The 25,898-nt window shown below is 37.1% G+C and overlaps 1 protein-coding gene across 1 annotated transcript in view; it reads left to right on the top strand.

Annotated features, from left to right (window-relative positions):
- nup210 (nucleoporin 210) overlaps nt 1-25,898 on the top strand; it is a 293,306-nt gene that overhangs the window by 205,100 nt on the left and 62,308 nt on the right. The window contains exons 26-31 of the mRNA XM_028823964.2: nt 173-253; nt 539-670; nt 11,073-11,231; nt 13,439-13,530; nt 13,970-14,144; nt 15,392-15,567. Of these exons, the coding sequence (XP_028679797.1) occupies nt 173-253; nt 539-670; nt 11,073-11,231; nt 13,439-13,530; nt 13,970-14,144; nt 15,392-15,567 (815 nt within the window). The remainder of the gene's footprint in view (nt 1-172; nt 254-538; nt 671-11,072; nt 11,232-13,438; nt 13,531-13,969; nt 14,145-15,391; nt 15,568-25,898) is intronic.

The following is a 25,898-nucleotide window of genomic DNA, read 5'->3' as shown; positions in this document are numbered from 1 at the left end:
TCAGCATTGCATTGTGTGTCTCATTAGTCATTTTGCAAGTGATGCTTTGTTGTCTTATCTATCCAAATTTCATTAATGGTTTTAGTGCCAAGATTAAAAAAATCAATTGTATATAATAAATATCTACTGTTGCATGTAACTTTTGATATTTTCTTTTTGTTATTGTGGACAGGACAAAGTAGATGTTGAGGTAGTGCAACTGAAGGCAGTCCGAATTAGAGCACCAATAACACGAATGAAGACTAATACACAGGTAATTTTCACAGTGAGCAGGCTTTCAGTTGGCAGACTGTATTACTGCAGCATAGCAAAATTATTTCAGCCTGACAAATTAGCGATTTCATGCTTTGGTATTTAACTTTTGTATGTAGAGCAATCTTTCCCTTAACACTTGTTTTCACCACACTAGTTTTCATATAGTAGGTACCTCAGTTTCTAAAGGGAATTTTTAACTAAACTCAATACCCCGTATTAATATTTTTTCTAACAATGTCTGTGTCTCAGTGCTGAATTGAGACTTTACGTTGTTCTTTTTAAGATGCCAGTTTACGTGATGGGAATAACAAGCAGCCAGACTCCTTTCTCATTTGGCAATGCCCTGCCAGGTCTCACTTTTTATTGGACGGTCTCCAAGAGGGATGTTCTTGAGCTCCGGACTCGTCATTCTGAGGTAGACAGAATATTTTATCTTGCCACATTTTTAGATAACATGTATAAGTGACAAGAGAAGTCTTTGTACTGACATAAAATTTATTGCTGAAGTATTTTGTAAGTATTTTAGTGGTAAATGTGCTGGCTTCCTTTTTAATTATCTATTCCTGCACATTGAAATATAAACATTGCCAGGTGTAGCACTCTTTTTGCAGTGCTTTAATAATAAAACAGCAGGGGAGGGGTAGGAATAATTAGTTAATTTATTCATTTTCACTTAGAATATGATACCAGTATAGGAAACACTTGATATCAGAGATGTTACTGTTAATTGCACCCAAACAAGACAACTTAGCTAAAGTACACAGCATTTAATATATGAAATATCTTTAATATTAAAGCATTTAGAAATGCGTATGTTGTAAGTTAACAATATAATTGCATCTTTTGAATACCTATTATAATTGATGCACATTTATGAAAACCTTACCTTTACCTCATACATGTTAGTGATTTAACTGAAATAAAGTAGGACAATTTTCCTAATTTTATCTCTGTGTAAATATAGTACAGTAATCCCTCCTCCATCGTGGGGGTTGCGTTCCAGAGCCACCCGCGAAATAAGAAAATCCGCGAAGTAGAAACCATATGTTTATATGGTTATTTTTATATTGTCATGCTTGGGTCACAGATTTGCGCAGAAACACAGGAGGTTGTAGAGAGACAGGAACGTTATTCAAACACTGCAAACAAACATTTGTCTCTTTTTCAAAAGTTTAAACTGTGCTCCATGACAAGACAGAGATGACAGTTCTGTCTCACAATTAAAAGAATGCAAACATATCTTCCTTTTCAAAGGAGTGCGCGTCAGGAGAGATAGAGAGAACAAAGCAAGCAGTCAAAAAAAAAATCAATAGGACTGTTTGGCTTTTAAGTATGCGAAGCACCGCCGGTACAAAGCTGTTGAAGGCGGCAGCTCCCACCCCCTCCGTCAGGAGCAGGAAGAGAGAGAGAGCCAGAGAAAAACAAAGTCAAAAATCAATATGTGCCCTTTGAGCTTTTAAGTATGCGAAGCACCGTGCAGCATGTCCTTCAGGAAGCAGCTGCACACAGAAGGTAGCAACGTCCCTATCGTCTAGGTGTGCGAACAGCCCCCCTGCTCACAACCCCCTACGTCAGCGCAAGAGAGAGAGAGAAAGTAAGTTGGGTAGCTTCTCAGCCATCTGCTAATAGCGTCCCTTGTATGAAATCAACTGGGCAAACCAACTGAGGAAGCATATACCAGAAATTAAAAGACCCATTGTCCGTAGAAACCCGCGAAGCAGCGAAAAATCTACGATATATATTTAAATATGCTTACATATAAAATCCGCGATGGAGTGAAGCCGCGAAAGGCGAAGCGCGATATAGCGAGGGATCACTGTATTCACACTTTATACCGGCAATAAAGATGTTGGTTGAATCTCCAAACTAGACCATTGTTTTCAAATGTTTGCTGCTGTTGATAATCTAAGACACCACTGAGAATAGAGCCTTTAAATTAGATTTTCAAAAAAAGAGTGGAAATAATCTCCAGATAAAATTCACTCTTCCTCTGTTTTTTTGTGAAATATGAAATGGCCCAATTTAACAACTCTGCATTACACACATTTCTTAATCTAGACTACACTATATGGACAAAAGCATTCGGACACCTGGGCATTACACCAACAAGGACTTTAATGACATTGTATTCAAATACATACACTTTAATATGGATTTGGTATCCCATTTGCAGCTATAACAGCTTCCACTCTTCTTGGAAGGCTTTCCACAACATTTTGGAGTGTTTCTGTGGGAATTTGTGCCTATTCATTCTGTAGAGCATTTATGAGGTCAGTCACTGATGTTGGACGAGAAGGCCTGGCTTGCAATCTCCATTCCAGTTCATCCCAAAGGTGTTCGATGGGGTTGAGCTCAGGGCTCTGTGCGGGCCAGTCCAATTCTTCCACACCAAACTCATCCAACCATGTCTTTATAGACCTTGTTTTGTGCACTGGGGCACAGCCATGCTGGAATAGAAAAGGGCCTTTACCAAATTGTTTTCACAAAGTTGGAGACATAGTGTTGTCCAAAATGTCTTGGTATTCTGAAGCATTAATATTGACCTTCATTGGACTTAAAGGGCCTATCCCAAACCCTGAAAAACAGTCCAACATTATCCCTCCTCCACCAAACTTCACAGTTGGCACAATGCAGTCAGATGGGTAACATTCTCTCAGCATCCACCAAACCCAGACTTGCCAATCTGACTGCCAAACAGAGAAGCATGATTCATCACTCCATAGAGCATGTTTACACTGCTCCACACGCCATTCCACATTACACCACTCAATTTGACGCTTGGCATTGAACTTAGTGGTGTGTTGCTTTCATGCAGCTGCTTGGCCATAGAAACCCATTCCATGAAGTTCTCACTGCACGGTTAATGTCAGTGGAAGTTTGGAACTCAATGGAATTGGCAGAGCATTGGTGACTTTCACGCACCATAAACCTTAGCAGTTATTAACCCTGCTCTGTGACTTTACATGGTCTTCCACTTCGTGTTTGAGTTTCTGTTGTTCCGAAACACTTCCAGTTTCCAATTATACCACTTACAGTTAACCATGGAATATCCAGCAGGGATGAAATTTCACAAACGTTCTTATTGCAAATGTGGCATCCTATCACAGTACAATGCTTGAAGTCACTGAGGTCTTCAGAATGAACCATTTTGTTTCACAGATGCTTGGAAATGGAGACTGCATAGCTAGGTGCTTAATTGTATACACCTGTGGCAATGGGTCTGATTGAAACACCTTAATTCAATATTTAAGAGGTGTGCCCCAATGCTTTTGTCCATATAGCATATCTAATGTATCCAAGTCAATATCCAACATGTTAGTAATATCATTAGTCACCTGCCTCGCTTGGTCACATGTTGCCTGTTCAAAGCGTAGCGGACTAAACTTTGTTTAATTATCAGACAGTCTTTAGTTTACAGTAAACCCTAATTAAGTCCTGTAACAACTCTGTTTGGGGTAACAACCAATGGAACATTGCTGCTTAAGTAACAGTCTATTTTGTTAATGTATAACTGCTAGCATACCATCTTATTTTTCTCACCCACTTACCTTAACACAATGGGAGCAGGCTGTTCAATTTTACTTAAAATTATAAAAACATCAAAATAACTTTACAAATAATAGTCCAGATTGTTGATATGTAATTTATACATTGTAATGAAATCCTTAAAATAAACAAAGCTGTTTAAAAATAGAATGAAAATCTGTATTTTCCCCAAACTTTGATTGCTTTATAACTCACAGGCTTTCATGTAGGTAATATTGCAAAATCATATCAACATTATATATTGGCCAACTACTTTTTAATCAAACCAATGTTATCAGGAAAATACTCTCTGCTGATATACACAATTCAGAAATCCTGTTCTCAGACATAACTACAGTTAAAAGTACAATTATAGTTATCTCAACGGTTTTTCACAAGCTGGCTATGCCTTCCCATAACTTTGCTGATTTAAACAACTTTTTGTTACCTTTGTTTCTCTCAAAGTATATTTGAGCAAACCTGTTGGTTCCTTCATTGATCTTTGTTGTTTGGAAGCTCATCTTCTGGTGAGGTTTCCCTTGGCAGATCAATTAAAGTAAAGAGATGACATATAAACCAAATAACATGTACACAGTCCCCAGACCTTTTAACCAATATTCAGTATTTTTCCAATGAAATTTTATTTTATATATGAAATATTGAAATAACAATTAGTTAAATCACAGCTCCAGTATATAGTGCCAAAGCAGTATAGGTGAAGTGACGTGGATCTGTTGTGGTGTTAGTGTTGTAAACTGATCTCTGATTGTTTGTTCTAGACATTCTCATATTAAAAAGAAAAAAAAATGATCAAAAAGTTTGTAATAAGTCAGTTCAAGGTTTTTTTTTTTTGTTTTTTTGGTTTTTTTCCTCTTTTGCTTAAGAATTTACAATGCAATGGCTGTGTCTGTTTAGCTCAATGAAGGGGGTTGTCAAGACTAGAACAAGGAGCTGTGGCCAGAAAATAGTTAACCTATATCCTGGTTGTATCTGTTGGATCAGTAGGTGTATGACTACCTTTAAAGAAGCTTTAAATCAAAGGATGAGGTAGTATATGAAGCTAAAGCCTACTTGTGGGAGAGGATTAATTAGGCTATATGGAACGTTTTTGCTAGCCATGAAGAGGTTCATGCAGAATTTTCAACAATTTCCTTTCTGTTGCATACCTCTGTGCTGTTACACCCCTGAGCCCTCAAGACACTCTTAAAGGTCCTTTCTCTACTTCCGCAGATGTTTGTTTTGCTGGGGCTACATAACAAGAATTTGTGTCAGCATTTGAGTTGTGTTGAGTTTTTAGAGCCAAAAGAGTGCCAGACTTTCATCAGATTATACTCAAGACATTATACTGATTTTGAGGGGTATTTGTCCTGATAAGGGGAGGTGTACTTCTGACAGTTTAAGAACTATACTTTTCTTCCTGCCAATATTACACATTCAAGTATGACTCATTTATTAATTTTATTTGTTGGAAGCTTTTTGCAATCCCCCAACATTCAGAAAAATGTTTCAAAGTTGAAGGTAGTTGTTGAAATTTACTGACAACTTTTTTGGACAGAGTATGTAGTGTGAAATTTACGTGAGAAGTGTATGTAATAGTATATGTGATGTTTATGTTTTCAATGGGATATTGCTGTTGCTACTGTATGTATTGGATACATTAAATGTTGCTTGTATAAAGTTTCAGCATAACCACTCAGTAGTGAGTGGTGTGGCTAGACATCCATATCACAGTATATGTTGAAAATTTACTCCATACTGTATTTGTATACAGCATACCTTTCAGACTTTTTTTTCCAGAAATGTATTTTTCATTAGTTGTGCACACAGACACGCCTCCCCAGTTTAGGCTCACAGGGAGCTACCCAGGTTTTATGTGTTACTATAACAGATGTTCAGTTTTTGATGTAAATATGTTTAATGAAATACACTTTATACAGTACATAGAAACACATTCATTTCTTTTTCTGTTATTACTATTATTAGAAACCCTAAGAAAAAAACTATAGTTTCAAGGTCTAAAAGAGGTATCATCAATTTAGCATCAATTTATTTCAAAAATAAAAGTGTAGATAGATGTGTGTGGCGATCTCATTGCTGGCAATGGGAATCACACAAATAAAAATGAAAGTTTATTTGAAATTAAATAACCATTTGCTTAAGTAACAAATAACATTAGAGCATACTACCTAACTGATCGCTTCATTTTTATTATACTGGAGTAAAAGAATGTGTTGAGTTGACAGGTATACAGCATAAATGATATACAGCTTGACAACTACAAAGAAAGCTGCTTTTTTAGACTTGCATAACAATGGCTATGTGGACAGTTTTACCAGAATAAAACTTAAAAAATAGAAATAAAAACTGAACTAAAACTAAAATACATTTTTAAAACTTGAAAAATGCTGATTTTAGATATTCATCTCTCATGATCTAATAAAAAGTAGAGCTGCTTTTTCTCTCTCGTTTGCGACAGCCACCAACACTGCACAGGACAGAGCTTCTTTCTGTCTCATCTTCCTGTTAATACCAACTCATCAATCAGGTTTAGCTGCGCATCACTCTAGGTAATATTCTTAAAAATGGGTAGGTTTAGATAATCAAACAAAATTCATATACAAGTCCATATGCAAAGAAGTTACCTTTAATCCACCAATACATCAATGTAAAAATCACATTTCCTGTTTTCTTCTGCATGCACAGAGTTCCATGTTTTGCATGTTATGTTTAAATATGTTTTCAACTAACTTGTAGCATACCAATAAAACATTTTGTTTTTAAATCTATACCAAAAGACTACCATCACTGATAAATTTTTTTTGGTATTTTGTTTAGAGCAGTCAAAGTTAATGTGTTAACATATTTGATTAATTTTCCAAGGTATCTAGCATCATTTTTTGCATTAATCGACTCCCCCTGCCATCTAGGCCATTATTTTTCAATACTGCAGGCTGCAGCCCCAGCAAGCTTAACTCTATTAAAAAAAATCCCAACTTTTTAAATAAGCATTCAAGCACCTGAAAATGTTCTTCAGTTGTTACATTAAAGTAATTGTTTATCAATATAGTTATATATGAGAGTGGTGGTCAGTACATAAACAGCTATCCAATGGTATAAAATAAAAAAGTGTAAAAAGTGGAACTTAATTGGACTCGTATCCTCGTTCCGGTCCCCATTCCCCTCTTCTGTGTCCATCACATCTGCTTTCTTTCTCAAGTGCACATACAACTACACTAGCAAGCTACTCCCTCTCCATCTCTCTCTGATATGGTCATACAGAGTTTCTGGATTTTTAATTTTAATGAACTTGGGTTTTTGTACCATCATTCTTAGAACACTTTTGGAAATTGTCAGACTACGTCAAAATAATATGGAATGAAGAACTATTAATAATACACAAATCTAATGTTGTACTTTAGCCTATGCCTGTATTTATTTTTAATGGAAGGATAAAGGTTACCAAAAATTGGCATTTCTGTCTGAAACAATAGCTTTCTGAGGTTGATTAATATTGATAACACTAAAATTAGAAGCAGAACTGTGCTTAAAGTTATCATCTCTGGAACTTGACATTGTCAATAATGACCCTATAAAATATAGCCATGCAAACTTCACATTTAATTTTGAGTTATTTTCCTTTTTTTTTTTTTTTTTTGCCTGAAATTATATGCAACTAGTTATTTTTCTGTTTCTTTTGATCTGGATTCATATGTAACTTTATCATTTTTGCAAGTTAAAAATATGGAAATCTCAGACCAAAGTTTATTCCTTAACACTAGAGTTACCAGAGCCTGCAAAAAAACTCGTAAATCCGTTCCACCTGAAATCGCTTCGCACCTCTCCATCAGCATCTTTTGTTCTGTAAATGTGTTCCAAATAACGATATAGTATTTATAAAAGGTGTCATTTTGCTTGACTTCTCACTCTATACAACTCCAAGCAACTGACACGCAGGTAAACAGACTTGAGCTGAGAAAACTGTGCAGCGGAGGGGGATGTGATAGCAGGCTGCCCGCTGCTTATACAATACAATACAATACAGTTTATTTTTGTATAGCCCAAAATCACACAGGAAGTGCCGCAATGGGCTTTAACAGGCCCTGCCTCTTGACAGCCCCCCAGCCTTGACTCTCTAAGAAGACAAGGAAAAACTCCCAAAAAAACCTTGTAGGGAAAAAATGGAAGAAACCTTGGTAAAGGCAGTTCAAAGAGAGACCCCTTTCCAGGTAGGTTGGGCGTGCAGTGGGTGTCAAAAGAAGGGGGTCAATACAATACAATGCAGTACACAGAACAGAACAATTCCTCAATATCGTAAGAAATAAAAAATATAAATTTTAGAAGTACAGAGCAGAATTTAGGGTAGATGATATATCCCATGATAAGATTTGGATTTGTGTAGAGTCCTGGAGACCTCATCCTTCAAGCTGCCTCCCCCATTTGGCCATTCCACGGCTGAAACAGTGCTGGGCCAGCCAATCTGATGAAAGGACCCCTCTTTCCCACGATTCCTGCGATCCTCCATCTGGGATGACTTTTCCTTAGGCAGGCAAAACAACTTGGCAGGTGGACCATGGCACCAAGTGCCACATTTGAGTACCGAGAAGAAAAACAGAATAAGTGAGGGTTATTATACAATTATAACTGTCATGTTACTTATGTTTAAGTGCTAATGACTAACAACAGAGATGCAGTCTGTACAGTTAATCAGCAGCTCTAGTCAGGATATGCTAAACTGAAGTAGTGAGTCTTCAGCCGGGATTTAAAAGCTGAGACCGAAGGGGCATCTCTTATAGTAGCAGGCAGACCATTCCACAGTTTAGGGGCCCTGTAACTAAAAGCTCGACCTCCCACTGTTATTTTATTAATCCTTGGAATCATAAGCAGACTGGCATTGGGTGTCCTCTGCATACGAGTGAAAATTAACATTATGTTTCCTAATGAGAGATCCCAGTGGAAGCATGTAAAGTGAAAACAGTAAAGGTCCCAGTACTGAGCCCTGCGGGACACCATGTTGAACTTCTGTGTATAATGATGGAGTACTGTCAACACATTTCTGTACATATTGGAATCGATTTGATGAGTAAGAACTAAACCAAGTGAGCACGGTGCCTGTAAGCCCAACATCATTTTCTAGCCTGTGCAGTAAAATAGAATGGTCGATGGTGTCAAATGCTGCACTTAAGTCCAACAACATAATTACAGTGGAGTTTCCTTCATCAGAGGATATAAAAATGTCATTTACAACCCGTGTTAGTGCTGTTTCTGTACTATGACCAGTGCGAAAACCAGACTGGAATTTCTCAAATAAATTGTAATGTGTAAGGTGTGTCTGAAGCTGACTGGCGACTACTTTTTCTAGTATTTTAGAGAGAAACGGTAAATTTGAAATAGGCCTATAATTATTTAGTATATGTGGGTCAAGGTCTGACTTTTTAAGTAATGGTTTAATGACTGACACTTTTAGTGTATCAGGTACTGTGTCATGCAATAATGAACTATTGATAATGTTTAGGATAGGCGCTGCAAGAACATCCATTGCACTTTTTACTAGTTTTGTTGGCACTGGATCTAGGGAACAAGTAGTGGGCTTCATTTTAGAAATTAAACTTAATACTTCCTGCTCAGTTACAGGATTAAAATTACTAAGGTGCTGAGTGCAATGTGAGACAGGGTCTGCTAAGCTAGTATTTGGTTTGTACTGTGATGCAGAGATCTGGGATCTTATATTTTTAATTTTCTCATTGAAGAAGTTCATAAAGTCTGTACTGCTAATGTCTGTTGGTATTTTGCACTGTTGATCTGAATTTCCATTTGTTAATTTAGCCACTGTTCTAAACAGTACCCGAGGATTTTTATTATTGTTATCTATTAATGTAGAATAGTATTCTGACCGAGCTTTAAAGAGGGCTTTTTTATATTTATTACCACTCTCTGTCCATGCAATTTGAAAGACATGTAGCTTTGTTGTTCTCCATCTGCGCTCCAGTTTTCGACACTCTAATTTAAGAGCTCGCGTGTTTTCATTAAACCAGGGAGAGTTTCTATGTGCTTTGACCACTTTTGTTTTAAGGGGAGCCACTGTGTCCAGAGCATCTCTCAAGGTCACATTATAATGTGATGTTAGCTGATCGACACATTTACAGGACAAAAGACACTGATGGAGAGGTGCGAAGTGATTTAAGGTGGGATGGATTTATGAGTTCTAACATTAAAAAAAATTAAGTAAAAAAAGCATTTGATGTGCATAAAAAAACTGAAAGGCATACACAACCACACAAAAACTAATCACTTATTAAAATCCTTAAATGCAATATTAGATGGAGGGTGTGAGTTAAGAAATCCCACTTTTCTGTTTTTTTTGTAAATGTTGGTACTTCAAAACAAAATCAGTTCCTTGAGGGACTATACCAAAACAAAATGTTAAATCACTGGCTTAGAGTGATATTTAATCATGTAATGTATGTGTCAGTTGTCTGCTCTAGTTAAGCATGTGGTTTGATTAATAGGTCTGCTATTAGACTAAATTATTAGGCAGCAAAATCTGCAGCAGACTATGATCCATTAATATACAACTCAACTTCTGTCTGTGAATAAAGCAAAACCTAAAGCTTTAATTGCAGCAGTTTTTGCAAAATGGATTGCATCAGACTCTAGACCTCAAAAAAAAAAACAAAAAAAAAACCTGAAGATAACATGGGACAACTAAGTCACATATCAAGGATTTATATGAAAGACCCAGTTTTTTTTTTGCAGTTTGGTTAAGCCATCAATCAATCATTTAATCAAATCAATTAATTGAGTGACATATTGCAATTAATCATGATTTAAACTTTCAGTCATCCGACAGCATTAATTTTATTACTTGGTTATAGTGTGATGTATGGGTTTATACTGGTGGGTGGTTTTTGAAATTGGGCTTGGTGTTGATCTGGACTCTCATTTATTATATTAAAGTTAATTGCACTTTAGAATGTATATATCATTGTGCATCCCTTTAATTCTTTGTTGTCATAGTTGAAAATCAGTGTATGATGAGACTAAATACACTACATAGGACCCCATGCATTTCATTGTTAGAAGTTTTTTTTAGCCTCCTATCTTATCTTTACTGAAGAAGGGCTTGTCTGTTATTGAGGCTGTAGTGCCAGTTTGTATATTGCAAGATCAAGCATCCTGTGTCTGAATTCTTTACATCTTGTTTTATTTGAAAAATTCTAACCTGATGTATTTGCCTGCTGATACACTTGTTCTATACTTTTTCATTGTACTGTGTCATTTGTATACTAATCTAGGCCTTACTGCAGCTTTCTCATGAAAACAATTTTGCAATGAATGTTTATGGAAAAACAAAAGGAAGAACTGGTTTAAAAGTTGTAGTGAAAGCAATAAATCAAGGCACTGGTCATTTTGAAGGACAGCTGAAAGAGCTTTCAGATGAAATACAAATCCAGGTAAGTATGGTAGTTGATAGTTTTGGTAATGGATTTAGAGGCTATAAGCTTTGTTCCAACACTCAAGATAATATTGCTGTGTGTTAAGAATTAAGTCTCCTCAAAGCTATAACCAGAAGTGTATCAGGTACAATTGCTAAATTATTTTTAGAGATTAGGCAAGCTGCTAGAAAGTGTTTGTAAGTTAAGTTAAAAGTTAATTAATGTGTATTGCAAGTGTAGTAATCAAATTTTTTTTCAGTTTTTTGGCAATGCTTAAAAATGGACTTGGTGGTCAAGGGGCTGCCAACACACAGAACACTGAGCATTATCTGTCCTTGATGATTGCTCAATTTTTATAATTTAAATGCAATATATAGAATAAATAAAAGTGGGCACATTGAAAAACTGATCTCACATTCATCTTTAAAGTTTTGATCCTTAAAGTTCTATGCTGCTCTGAAGATCATTATTTAGTGTTTGCCAGATGTTGTTTTTTTTATTTCTTTAAAAGTCCTGTCCCTTTTCCCTGACCTTTTATAACTGCTTGTTTTCTTTGAGTCTAAACAATGCCCTGAGCTCATCAAGGTAGCTTCAATATATTTTTCATCAAATGAGTCAATTATTTCAGGGATGACTTTTCAGGTGGTCAGATTACAGTCTATTGCCCTACTGCCCATATTGCTGCTTTTTTTATGAAAGGTAAACAACATAAAGAATAGGCATTTATAACACTAAATGGAGTAGATACATTTGATTTGCTATTTTTGCTGAAAAATGTGTGACATGTAATATAAGAACATGTGACATGTTCAAGTAACTACAATTGCCAAGTTTGTGTGGAGAAGAGATCTACACACAATTGTATTGTTTTAGCCCATTTTAGACGTTTTCTATGGCTGACATATTTTTGTAATTCTGGCAGTCACTCTGGATCTTGGACCACTGTCAGATTTTGTAGCAGTTCACTTCCTTTAGACAGTCAAACGTTCAGACTTTTTGAAGGAGAACCAATTGTTCTTTGCCTTGTTAGGAGAGTTAAGAATGAATATTTGAATACAGTAATCCCTCCTCCATCGCGGGGGTTGCGTTCCAGAGCCACCCGCGAAATAAGAAAATCCGTGAAGTAGAAACCATATGTTTATATGGTTATTTTTATATTGTCATGTTTGGGTCACAGATTTGCGCAGAAACACAGGTGGTTGTAGAGAGACAGGAACGTTATTCAAACACTGCAAACAAACATTTGTCTCTTTTTCAAAAGTTTAAACTGTGCTCCATGACAAGACAGAGATGACAGTTCTGTCTCACAATTAAAAGAATGCAAACATATCTCCCTTTTCAAAGGAGTGCGTGTCAGGAGCACAGAATGTCACATAGATAGAGAAAACAATCTCTAGCAAACAAATCAATAGGGCTATTTGCTTTTAAGTATGCGAAGCACCGCGGCACAAAGCTGTTGAAGGCGGCAGCTCACACCCCCTCCGTCAGGAGCAGAGAGAGAGAGAGAGAGTTTGTTTTTCAGTCAAAAATCAATACGTGCCCTTTGAGCTTTTAAGTATGCGAAGCACCGTGCAGCCTGTCGTTTCCGGAAGCAGCTGTACAAAAGATAGCAACATGAAGTTAATCTTTCAGCTTTTTTACACGAGCGTCCGTATCGTCTAGGTGTGCGAACAGCCCCCCTGCTCAATCCCCATACGTCAGGATCAGAGAAAGTCAGCACAAGATAGAGAGAAAAGTAAGCAATCTAGCTTCTCAGCCATCTGCCAATAGCGTCCCTTGTATGAAATCAACTGGGCAAACCAACTGAGGAAGCATGTACCAGAAATTAAAAGACCCATTGTCCGCAGAAATCCGCGAACCAGCAAAAAATCCACGATATATATTTAAATATGCTTACATATAAAATCCGCGATGGAGTGAAGCCGTGAAAGGCGAAGCGCGATATAGCGAGGGATCACTGTACTCTTTTTGGAGCATACCGTATGTTTAAAGGTTTTCATGAACATATACAAAGACTGGGGATTGTATGTGCATTTTTTAATGTTTTAAAGTTAAAATCCTTTGATTTTTCTTTAAATGCCTTCTTTTTATGCTGATGTAAGGTTTACATGGTTATGGAACTGCAGGTGTTTGGTTCCCATTTTCTGATGATTATTGAATTTTCTCAATTGCTCTTCTCATACATAAATAGGACAGAAGCTAATAACATGCTTCTCTGATAACAGGTTTTTGAGAAGCTCCATTTACTGAAGCCTCCGGTGGAGGCAGAGGAGATACTTATGTCACCCAACTCTTTCTTAAGACTACAGACAAATAGGTAAGAGGCTGTAAGAGGGTGGCGTATCTTTCATTTTAATTTTTGTTAGTGCAACATGTAGTCAGCAAAGCAGGGTAAAGTTATTTTAAGGCTCATCATTTACAGTATGCCTAGTTTTCACTCCTTTTGCTTAGATCACAAACACTCAAGCCCAGCATTTGTTTGGGACACCATGCCAATTGTGGGCAACAGTGTTTAGTTGACAGCCATGGAACACTTTTCTGAATAATGTTGTTAAACTCATGGAACTCTGTAGCTTGAAGACCATACCTAAGAAACAGAGCTGACTGTAATACCACCAGTGCAGCACCATTTACTGAGTGAGTCATGAGTGGATGTCTTTTTTGCTACTTATAAATGCAGTTCTATTCCAGTGATTATTTGTTTGTTTTCAGTCATTTCACCTATTCAGATTTTTCTTTCTATTTTGCTTTTTTAGGGATGGTGTTGCTTCTATGAGTTACAAAGCATTAGAATGTCCAGACAAGGCCCCTATAGTGAATGTGGATGAGAAGGGCACAGTTACTTCCAGTTCCCTCACGGGTATGTCCAGCTTAGAGGTGAACTCCCAAGAAGCATTTGGTGTGAACCAAACTATTATTGTTGCTGTGAAGGTAACTTTTTATTGACTTTTGATTTACTGCTTTAATGGTTAGATTAGTGTCAAAAAGTGAGTGACACACAGCCTCAAGGTTTCTGGTTTAATCCACATCAGTTACTCACAGTTGGACCATGAATGTGTCACATAACCTGCCAGTGTTAAAACTATAAGCAATGGGTCATTTGTAAATTTTTAAGAGATGCAACTGTTAAATGTGAACCTGGGAAAAGGAATTCAAAGACCATAAGCATTAAACTTAACATATTTTTATTATATACAATATTTTCCACAAATTAACAAATGTACAGTATACTGTATATGGCATAAACCAAAAGAAATCCACACGCCTGAATGAAAGGTTATATAATGGATAGAAGTGTACTTTTTCAAGAATGATTTATTACACTAATCTTTTAGGAATTGAAGGTAAATCCTAATCTGTGTGTAGTGATTGCATGTGAGTGATACGATTCTTTTTTGTAGTATTTTTTTTCCACCTTGAAAGTAAAACTGTCTTCTGTGCCAACAATACCCGTAACCTGAGAAAATGTGGAACCACCAAAAGGTTTGATCAATGCTGTTGGTCCATAAACCAAGACCTCATTAATCAATGTATCTAGTTAAAGTTTTTGTGTGTGTTACACTTCATTTTTCATACTCTTAAATTTGTAATCATTTACTTGTGTCATATGTTGAAATGTGGTTAAGAGTAATACATTGAATTGAATAATTTATCGAAGATGCTGAAATGATTCCTGAAACAACATTTTTATACCTACATCAGTAGGGCATAAGTTGATTGGCTTTCTTGTGAGGAAACGTCCTGCAGCATGCTTTGAATAGTATTAAGGAATTTTGTAAAGCATATCACATAGTGTATGGAGTTAATTCTGATGGTATAAGGTGGATAGACATTTTTAAGAATAATGTTAATAGTTTGCCCCATTTTGTTTACTGTCTGTTTATTTTACTTCAGGCAAATTAAGCCATGTATAAACAGTAAATGATCCACATTAAAAAAAAAAACAACAAGATTAAGTAAATTTTCATGGTTCAGTGAAACAATGGTGACGTTAATCTAGTTCACAGCAGGCTGCATATTAGAAAAAACAGCGTGATGTCTAAATGTTTGAATAGTTTCATTTGACAGGAAAAAGACCTTGAGCAATCAACATTTTTTTTAATGTAGGTTAATTCGTTTTCATTGTTCCTTCTTTGATAGTTTTCCTACCTTTTTTGATCATTTTGCATGTTTTCTAGGTGGCTCCTGTTTCTTATCTGAGGATTAGCACAAGTCCTACTCTTTACACTGCTAACAAAGAGCTGCTGTCTGCCATTCCTTTGGGAGCAACACTCACTTTTACAGCTCATTTCCATGACAGTGCTGGGGACAGCTTCCATGCTCACAATTCAATGCTCACATTTGCTACTAACAGGTAAATTCAGTCTAGATAGCCTTCTGACTGTTTTTGAATCACCAGCATGTTTGCTGCCAACATTAATGCTTCTACAGTCCTCCTGTCACTGTTATTTAAATAATATTCTCTTGCTTTGATCTTGTTGAGTTATTGTTCTTTTCTGGTACGTTTCTGATGTAACCTATTACTTGTTTTTCAATGTAGCAACTTTAGTAACTAGCATTGTCCACATTGTTATAATTTTAAAATTTTACCCTCTATGACACCTTAATCATAACCAGTATATTCTGTAAGGATTATATAAAGAGAAAAATTGTTTTATATTTGGAGGAAGGACCTAAGCTATATAGGCCCTCCAAGAACTGGACTCCAACTATGTTAGTTGTTGTGTTACAATAAAATAAATTTGATGGGAAGGAAGAGAAGAAAAATGACATGCATACATGACAAGCATACCAGTCTTTTTTCAGTATGGAAAACAACCATAAATCCAGCACCTCTTAAAATGGACCAGCATGTTCCAGAATTAAATTTTACCAGTTGCAAACTTCTTTCATATACGTTATCCTAAACTTTAACGCTATTGCTCACTATGTAGCGTATAGTTTTCAGAGAGAGTTTGTTTTATACCATTTACATCTTTAAGCATAACTATGCAGTTCCCTTTCCAGGTTGAATCAATATACTTTATCCAGTCTTCACCTATAATGTTAGCCCAATTAATCTACAGATCAGCCATGTTTCCTTTTTGATTTGTGTTTTAACATTTCAGTGCCTCAGTGTATTTTTACTAAATGGTCACCAGAATGGTACACCAGACTGTATTTGAGATTAGCCTTTAATATTTAATACAGAATTTCTAGGCAGAGGCAAATGTGGTCTTTTCACAGATGTTAATGGCAATTATCATATCTAACACAGCAATTAAAATTAATTACAAAAGCTGTTTTTTTAATTATTCAAACATTTTATACCTTCTGACGTTGTATAATAATAGTTTTTCATTCTCATCATAGATTTTTGGTATATTTTGCGTAGAAACTAAAAATGCACTTCAACAGCACTTCGGTCAAGATCCACATGTTTGTAGCCATTTAAAAACAACTAGTAGGATGAATGATTGATTGATTTATAAGCAATTATTTTTGCCATTAGTCCATCATAAGCACAAAGTATTTCTTACAGTAATAGAGAGAACTTTATTTGCCCCCAGGGGGAAATTTGCCTTTTTACAGAAGCACTTTAAACAAATAAATAAATACATAAATAGGTAGATAAATAAATAAATATACACACACACTTTGGTCTGAACACACACTAGAAGGACTATAAAGCAAGAAAATAAAAAAGAAAAAGGTTCTGACTTGGCAGTCCCAGTCCCAGTGAGGCATTGTGCAGATGTATTTCTCTTAGTGTAAAGGAGCTACTGTAGCATTTCTTGACATACTTCTGCTGAGTAATTTGTTAATTAAAAAGTACTCAGTGTTAGGATGTGTAGCAAAGTTCATAGTATAATTTAGTTTTCTTTAAATCCTCTCCTTTACTACTTTGTAAAGGGGGCCCAGAATGTGTCCTATAATTGTGTTTGTCCTTTAACTTGTTTATTCATTAAGCTTTTCTTGACGTGATTTTACCAGCCCAGCACACCAAAGCATCAAAAATGACACTGGCTATCACAGAGTCATAGAAGATGTGAAGGATGTCATTTCCCGCATTAAATTAACACAGTCTGTTAGGGAAAAAAGAGACTGCTTTGCCCTTTCTTATATACTGTAGTTCCTCTGTGTTCCGAGACCATTCCAATCTTTAATTAATGTGGACCCCCAAGTACTTGTAGGAGTGGACCGCCTCTGCATCCACTCCTTGAATAGTGACTGGACACAGAGGCTCTTTGGTGTGGCAAAAGTCAACAAGTTCCTTGGTTTTGTTAATGTTAAGATGCAGACATTTCTTTTTGCACCAAGAAACAAACATTTTCTCCGCTTGACTCCTATACTCTATCTAATCTCTTGTATCAATACACCCCATAAATGCAGAATCATCTGAGAATTTCTGCAAGTGACAAGACCTGGTTTTATATTTGTAGTTGGAGCTGTACAGAGTGAAAAGAAAAGGAAACAGAACTGTTCCTTGTAGAGGTCCAGTTTTGCTCATATTTGTGTCAGAACCACAGTTGTTGATTCTCCCAAACTATAGTCTGCCCGACAGATCGTTCTTTATCCAGAGCACCATAGGCACATTCGCTTTTTGTTCAGTTGAGAAAAAGCCTTGGGGAGCAACAACAATATTTATTTATATAGCACGTTTTCATACAAATGATGTAGCTCAAAGAGCTACAGCTACTTCTAAAGCTTTACAAGATTAAGAAAGAAAAAAAAAATATAAAAATAAAATTAGGCAATACTAATTAACAATGAATAAAGTAAGGTCTGATTGCCAGGGAGGACAGAAAAAACAAACAAAAAAAAAAAACTCCAGAGGGCTGGAGGAAAAAAACGAAATCTGCAGAGGTTCCAAGGCCACGAGACCACACAGCCCCCACTAGGCATTCTACCAAACATAATTGATCTAAATCAGTCCTCATGGTTTTCAGGCTTCACGTGGAAGAGTTAGACGATGATGGTCATATGGACCTTTAGTCTTCAATTCATCAATATAGGGACTGCACGATGCTTTGATCAGGTGGTGGTGGCGCAGATCGCCACCACAGAAAACTGGAAAAAGAGCAGCAGAGAAAGTAGGGGTTAGTATGGATTTCAGAGCCATGAAAAAAGTGATAATTAAATGCATATACAGAATATCAGGGCTACACTAAAATTAAACTATGAGAAAGCCATGTTAAGGAGAATTTCTATTGGTAATCTATTCCAAGTTTTTAGGTACATAACAGCTGAAGGCTGCATCAATACTTTTAAGTTTTGCTCTTGGAATTATAAGCAGACACTCATTTGAAGGTCTAACGTTACGATTTGGAGTGTAAGGTGAAAGGCATTCTGAAATATAGGATGGAGCAAGATTATTTAAGGCTTTGTAAACCATAAGCAGTATTTTAAAGTCAATTCTAAATGGCATGGGTAACCAATGTAGTGACATCAAAACTGGAGAGATGTGTTCGGATTTTATTTTCCTAGTTCAGATTCTGGCAGCTGCATTCTGCATTTGTTGCAATCGATTGATGTCTTTTTTTGGGTAGTCCTGAGAGGAGTGCGTTATAATAATCTAGTTGACTGAAAACAAAAGTGTGAACTCATTTTTAAGCATATTTTAAAATTATAAGGGATCTAACCTTTGCTATATTTAGCAATATAGCAGACATATCATTGCATCCTCCAGTCCATTCTTTGTCTGATATGCAAACTGCTGTGCGTCCAGGTGGTCTACCACAAGAGAACTCGTACTCCGTAGTCCAGGAGCAGCCTTTCCAAGGTCTAAATAATGTGAAACAGAAGTGTCACAGGTATGTAGTTATTAGGTGAAGAGGCGCCTGCCTTCTTTGGAACAGGAACATTGCAGGATGTTTTTCACAACAGTGACACTTTGTGAAGACTTAGGGACAGAATGAACAAGTGACAGAGGACACCATAAAGTAGGTCAGCACAGTCCTTGAGAATTTGACAACTGACTCCATCTTGTTCCGCAGCTTTTCCTGTGTAGCTTCCTCAGTTGTCTCCTGACTTGGTCATCAGTTATGGATAGTCTACACAGATGGTCAGCGGTGGTCTTGTCACTGGCCATTCCAGTTAATGTGTTAGGAGTTGTTTTAGTAGGGATGATGTGGGGAGACTGGTCACTGGTCCTTCAGTCAGATTTTTCTTTAGCACTTGCTGTACATCCATTCTCTTTTTCTCATTCTGGAGACCTTTTAGCTTTTTATTAATCCAGGGCTTGTTGTTTGGAAAGCAACTCACTGTCATTGCAGGTACCACTGTATCAGCACAGAAGTTTAATCTATTCTGTGATGCACTGACAGAGTCCCTCAATATTGTTCCCATATGACTCTCATTTGAAAGTAGTCATTCAGAGTCATTCCAGCCTCCAGGTTCCACTTACTTGTGAATTTCCCCTTGGGATTAATAAAGTATCCATCCATCCATCCATCCTGATGGTAACAGGTTGCTGTCTAATAAAAGGCTTGTAGCTGTGAGTAAGATGAATCAGGTTGTGGTCAGATTTGCCTCCAGTAAATTACACATAAAGACGTGTTTAACATTTGAATAGAGCAGATCCAGCTTGATATTCCTCAAGTGGAACCAGTCACAAACTGGTTGTTCCTCCAAAGTTACATGGTTGAAGTCACTACATATTATAACTGCAGTGTCGGAGTGAGTTATCATTAAAGTGTTGGTGACAGAATGAATCATTTCCATTGCTAGGTCCCCATTAGCGGAGGAAGGAATATAAACATTAATAAGGATGATGTAATTTATCTCTCTGAGAAAAATAACATTGACAAATTCCGACAGTCAGAATTTCAATGAATTAGGCATGAGCAATCTGTAGAAGACAATTCACCAATTAAAACACAGTATGTGTAAGCCCACCCACTCAACTTTAACAAGTAAAGTGACAGTTTTATTTCAAGCCGTATTTCACGATGCATTTGGAGGAGTATTACGGACAAAATTAAATAAATAAGCAACAAAAAACATATTTTGTGATGCATTTATTTATTTATGCTCACATTTCATCACACATTTATTTATTTTTGCTCACATTTCACAGTACTTTTATTTATTTGCACTTTATTTATTATTTTCTGAAATATTCCTACATATACCGAAAACCAACATGTATAAACTTGGAAATAGATTCATCAAAGTCATAACAAAACTGTCCAAACACAAAACATCTTAGATACAAAGCAACCTGCTAAAGATACCATTCCTTATAAATCCGTTTAAAATTACTGTGGATCTTACATTGCATAGTAAATGCATAATACTACTAAATCTGATAGAGGAAATCTATCTGTCTTTTAACGTATTTTACCAGCCAAAGTTCTGAACAATAAATGGTTATAAAACTCCATTTAGCTTTTTGACTCACTACAAAAACACACAGTACTTAAATCTCCTAAAGTAGACCTCAGTCCTCAAAACTCAAATGTCCTTTAAGACTAGAGTTAAGAAATGACCTTCTTAACTATAGTAGATGAATATCTCTGAAGTGTTGCATAATAAATACTGTAAGAATCTGAAAAGTAAATGTATGATTCATTCCCCAAGAAATATTTTAAAAAAAGAAAACAACAGTTCTCTTCATGCAAGTGGACTTCAGCAACTTGTTTAACAAAAATAAAGGGATGAGAAATTAACAGCATGTAAAGATGGTTAGAAAAAATGTATACTAAATTGGTATTTTAAAAAAAGAAAATGCAGCCTCGCAGAGTTTGTACTACCATGTTATTCCTTAGAGAGAAGCATGTTTTTCTTAGATTTACTGTCCCATAACAAGGAGTTTGTTTACTAAAATATCTTAACTCCCCCCTGCAGCGTTCTGGCTTTGATTCAGTATGTAGACAGTGCCAATGGCATTGCACTTTAAAGTGTGGAACTATGCTACCCTGCCATTTCAGACAAAGAAAACATTTTATAAAGAAATTTTAAATAGACCTGTATTTATGACGAGCCATGTTCTGTGAGAAGATCATTTCCTGCCATGTGCCTTTTTACAGTGGATGCGCACAACAATTTAAAAATCATTTCAAAGTAGCCATGTAAAGTTAGCCTAGGTTATGGTTCTAAATTAGCTGCATTAAAGGCAATGATTTGGGGTCCTGACTCCTGATGAAAGTTTAAAGTTGTACAATCAAGTTTAATTTTTTCTTTTGTAGTCAGATATGTTTATGTGAGCAATAAACACTAACAACACTTTAATAATGTTGTTTGTGTTCTGTGTACAGTATGTTATGACATGTACAATCACAGTTTTGATTTATTTTTTCATATACCTTATACTTAATAGTATCACTTTTTAGTTTTTTAAATGCCATATGTGACAGATTTTGGATTATATAAGTCACAATAAAGTTGGTGTTAGCGGCAGTGCCTTTTCTCGCCTCTGTGGGTTTACCTGCCTCAACTGAACCTGTAAGGGGGTCCTCCGACATTGTTTATAAAAAAAAACAAAAAAAAAAAAACTGTGTACCAACATTGGGGAGGTAGGCCAGTTAAGTGAACCACTGGAGCTAGGTCTGACTAGCCTTCACACAACGCACATACACTCACACACTCTGAGCTAGTCTATAGTTCACAGTCAGCCTAACCTACACATCTTTGGTATTTGTTAAGTTAGGCAGAGAAAAAAAAAACTCATGAAAGCCACATATACCAGGTGTGATCAAAAAAGACGGTGAATGTTTTAAAAAAAGAAACGTTTATTGCAGTAAAAGATTTACGACTACTAGTCACCCTCTAAATACTCTCCCCACTTCGAATGCACTTATCCCAATGCTCCTGCCATTTTGCGAAGTAGTTCTGGAAGTTTTCTTTTGAGAGTGTCTTTAGTTGGGCTGTCATGGCTGCATGGATGTCCTCAGTGGATTGAAATTGTTTGCCTTTCATGGTCATTTTCAATTTAGGGAACAACCAGAAGTCACACGGTGTCAGATCTGGTGAATAAGGTGGATACGGACACAGCGTAATGTTTTTATTCGACAGAAATTGTCGTACTAGAAGGGATTTGTGACCAGGAGCATTGTCATGATGAAGAATGAAACCGTTTCAACATTTTCCTCGGTTATTGATGTTGAAGGACGTCCTTATCTTTTCTCGTCTTCAACCGAGTCAGATACATTACAAAATCAATCAAACCACGTGTAAACAGCCTTAATCGTCGGTGCAGTGTCACCATAACCTGATTTTAACATCTGATGGGTTTCCTGAGCTTTTTGCAATTTGAAGCAAAATTTCATTGCTCAATATCCATTATTAATGACAAACTTTAAAAACACACTTGAACTCAACTTAAAAGACACACTTGAACTCAACAGTGGCTCACAAACGACTGACAGTATCAAACAAGGATGAACATGTCAGAACCTGCATTGAATTGTTTTGCATTGCTCTTGAATGTTGCTCTGCATCAACATTCACTGTACTTTTTGATCATACCTTATACACTCCACATGGGCAGTGATTGGGATGGGGCTGAATCCCATTCTTCAGGAGCTAAAATATAAAACTGAAGAAAATTAAACAATCTTTTTACATTGGTAATCTAGTTCTTCACCAATCAGATCAGCTTCCTACATGGAGCAGGTTACAACGCGATGAAAGTGGGACTGTTAGTGGCAGAGGATGTCTCAAGGAGCAATAATACATCTGGCCATAAGCATTACAAGAAAATGTGAAGGGAAGGAAACAGGTGAAAGCCACAAAATAATGCTGATTTTTGTGTATGCTGTAAATGTCATGCCAACTCAAGCAGAAAATGGAACAAGATTCTATATACAGTGTGGGAAACAGGCCGGACACAGACAGGCAGACATCGTTTTGTCACCCAACACACGTTTATTAAACACTATATACAATGGTGAAACACGCACAACCCAGTGCTGCTGCACCAATCACCCCAAAGTCTAGGCCCTCAATACAATGCCTTGTCTCTCTTCAGGCCCGCCTCTACTCCTCTCCTTTGAGCTCTGTCCTCTTCCACCCGACTCCAGCCATCTAATGGAGGGAGGCGGCCCCTTTTATAGCCACCCGGATGTGCTCCAGGTGCCTCCTGACAATCTTCCGCTGGCACTCACCAGTGTGGCGGAAGTGCTGGCTGCGCAACCGGAAACACTCCGGGTGTCCCCGATCCTCTTTCCCCCAGCACTTCCGGGTGTGGCGGAAGTGCTGAGGTCCAGGGCTCCCAAGGCATTGGGGCACCCCCTGGTGGTGACCACAGGCCCCTACAGGGTTGAGCTTCAAAGCTCTGCACCCGTGGTCCCCGTAGCCACCAGGGCGGTCACCCCCACATGGTCTGGTGGAGGCATAAGCCCTCCTCTGGTCCTCCGGGGTGTCCCGGCCGGGTCGCCCCCCCCAGCCACCTGTGACAACAGTCATATGAAAAAGTTTGGGAACCCCTCTCAGCCTGCATAATAATTGACTCTCCTTTCAACAAAAAAGATAACAGTGGTATGTCTCATTTCCTAGGAACATCTGAGTACTGGGGTGATTTCTGAACAAAGATTTGTAGTGAAGCGGTATTTAGTTGTATGAAATTAAATCAAATGTGAAAAACTGGCTGTGCAAAAATTTGAGTACCCTTGAAATTTTGCTGATTTGAATGCATGTAATTGCTCAATACTGATAACTTGCAACACCAAATTAGTTGGATTAGCTCAGTAAGCCTTGAACTTCATAGACAGGTGTGTCCAATTATGAGAAAAGGTATTTAAGGTGGTCAATTGCAGGTTGTGCTTCCCTTTATCTCTCCTCTGAAGAGTGACAGCATGGGATCCTCAAAGCAACTCTCAAAAGATCTAAAAACAAAGATTGTTGGGTATCACGGTTTAGGGGAAGGCTACATAAAGCTCTCTCAGAGGTTTAAACTGTAAGTTTCAACTGTAAGGAATGTAATCAGGAAATGGAAAGCCACAGGCACAGTTGCTGTTAAACCCAGGTCTGGCAAGCCAAGAAAAATACAGGAGCAGTATATGCGCAAGATTGTGAGAATGGTTACAGACAACCCACAGATCACCTCCAAAGACTTGCAAGAACATCTTGCTGCAGATGGTGTATCTGTACATCATTCTACAATTCAGCGCAATTTGCACAAAGAGCATCATCTGTATGGCAGGGTGATGAAAAAGAAGCCCTTTCTGCACTCACACCACAAACAGTCGCTTGTTGTATGCAAATGCTCATTTAGACGAGCCAGATTCATTTTGGAACAAAGTGCTTTGAACTAATGAGACAAAAATTGAGTTATTTGGTCATAACAAAAAGCGCTTTGCATGGTGGAAGAAGAACACTGCATTCCAAGATAAACACCTGCTACCTACTGTCAAATTTGGTGGAGGTTTCATCATGCTGTGTGGCTAGTTCAGGGACTGGGGCCCTTGTTAAAGTCGAGGGTCAGATGAATTCAACCCAATATCAACAAATTCTTCAGGATAATGTTCAAGCATCAGTCACAAAGTTGAAGTTATGCAGGGGTTGGATATTCCAACAAGACAATGACCCAAAACACAGTTTGAAATCTACAAAGGCATTCATGCAGATTAAGAAGTACAATGTTCTGGAATGGCCGTCACAGTCCCCTAACTTGAATATCATCGAAAATCTATGGGATGATTTGAAGCAGGCTGTCCATGCTCGGCAGCCATCAAATTTAACTGAACTGGAGAGATTTTGTATGGAAGAATGGTCAAAAATACCTCCATCCAGAATTCAGACACTCATCAAAGGCTATAGGAGGACAGCGTCTAGAGGCTGTTATATTTGCAAAAGGAGGCTCCATAAAATATTTTTGAGGGATATGTCACATTTACAAAAGAGTTACAGACAATAGTGTGTCGACCACTGACAGGACACAAGCAGCCTTTCTTAAAGGGAAGGCCTCCACTAAAGGTTTCTTAAAGCTGTTTTCATCTTAATGACACACACTTCCATAAAGGTGACTGCTTGTTGCTCAGTCACTCATTTGTTTCTATATTATTTTTTTTTATTTGTTTCCACTATTAGTTGAAGCAGCATGCTCAAGTGTGCACACTGGTTGACCCCACAGCTGTTCTTTTCCACTTCTATTTTCTTTGCTGTGTTTAGATGTGTAGAAATAAGAATGTGTGTGTGTGAGGTGTTGGGTAGATATTTAAATTACATCTGCTCCTATCTAATCTTTGTACCAGTATGAGTTGTTTAAGCCTAATCACTACTATGATATACGCAATGGCCTCCTTCTGTATTGTCCATTTTTAGGTTATGTTTTGCAATATAATTACTATGTTTTGACTTTCTACATCAATCGCCCAATTTTAAATCATGTCTTGTTATCCTTGTAGTGCTTTGTTGCAGTATAAAATTGATTGTTGGTTGGTCAGCTCACTGTTTCAAAGAAAAACAACTAAAGCAATTTGGGGTATGGCCAGAGGGATGTTTCTTCAATCTTTGGAGCAATAATCTGTTGAGTTGTCTAACACCAATGAAACTTCTGTGGGTTTTTTATCATTTACATGCAGACTATTTCTTGAAAACTGTAGTTTTTTTTTTCTCCTGACCATTATATTAAGTACAAATTTCCCCACTATCAGACATCAGTGTGTCCAAAAAAGGTATCATGGCAGAGCTGCAGCTGAATGTAAATTGTAAAGGAATATCCAAAGTGCCTTCCCACACCATCCATATTTGGAAAATCACCTT

The sequence above is a fragment of the Erpetoichthys calabaricus genome, chromosome 18 (genome assembly GCF_900747795.2).
Source record: "Erpetoichthys calabaricus chromosome 18, fErpCal1.3, whole genome shotgun sequence".
Classification (NCBI taxonomy): domain Eukaryota; kingdom Metazoa; phylum Chordata; class Cladistia; order Polypteriformes; family Polypteridae; genus Erpetoichthys; species Erpetoichthys calabaricus.
This window is presented reverse-complemented; position numbering and strand designations above follow the sequence as displayed.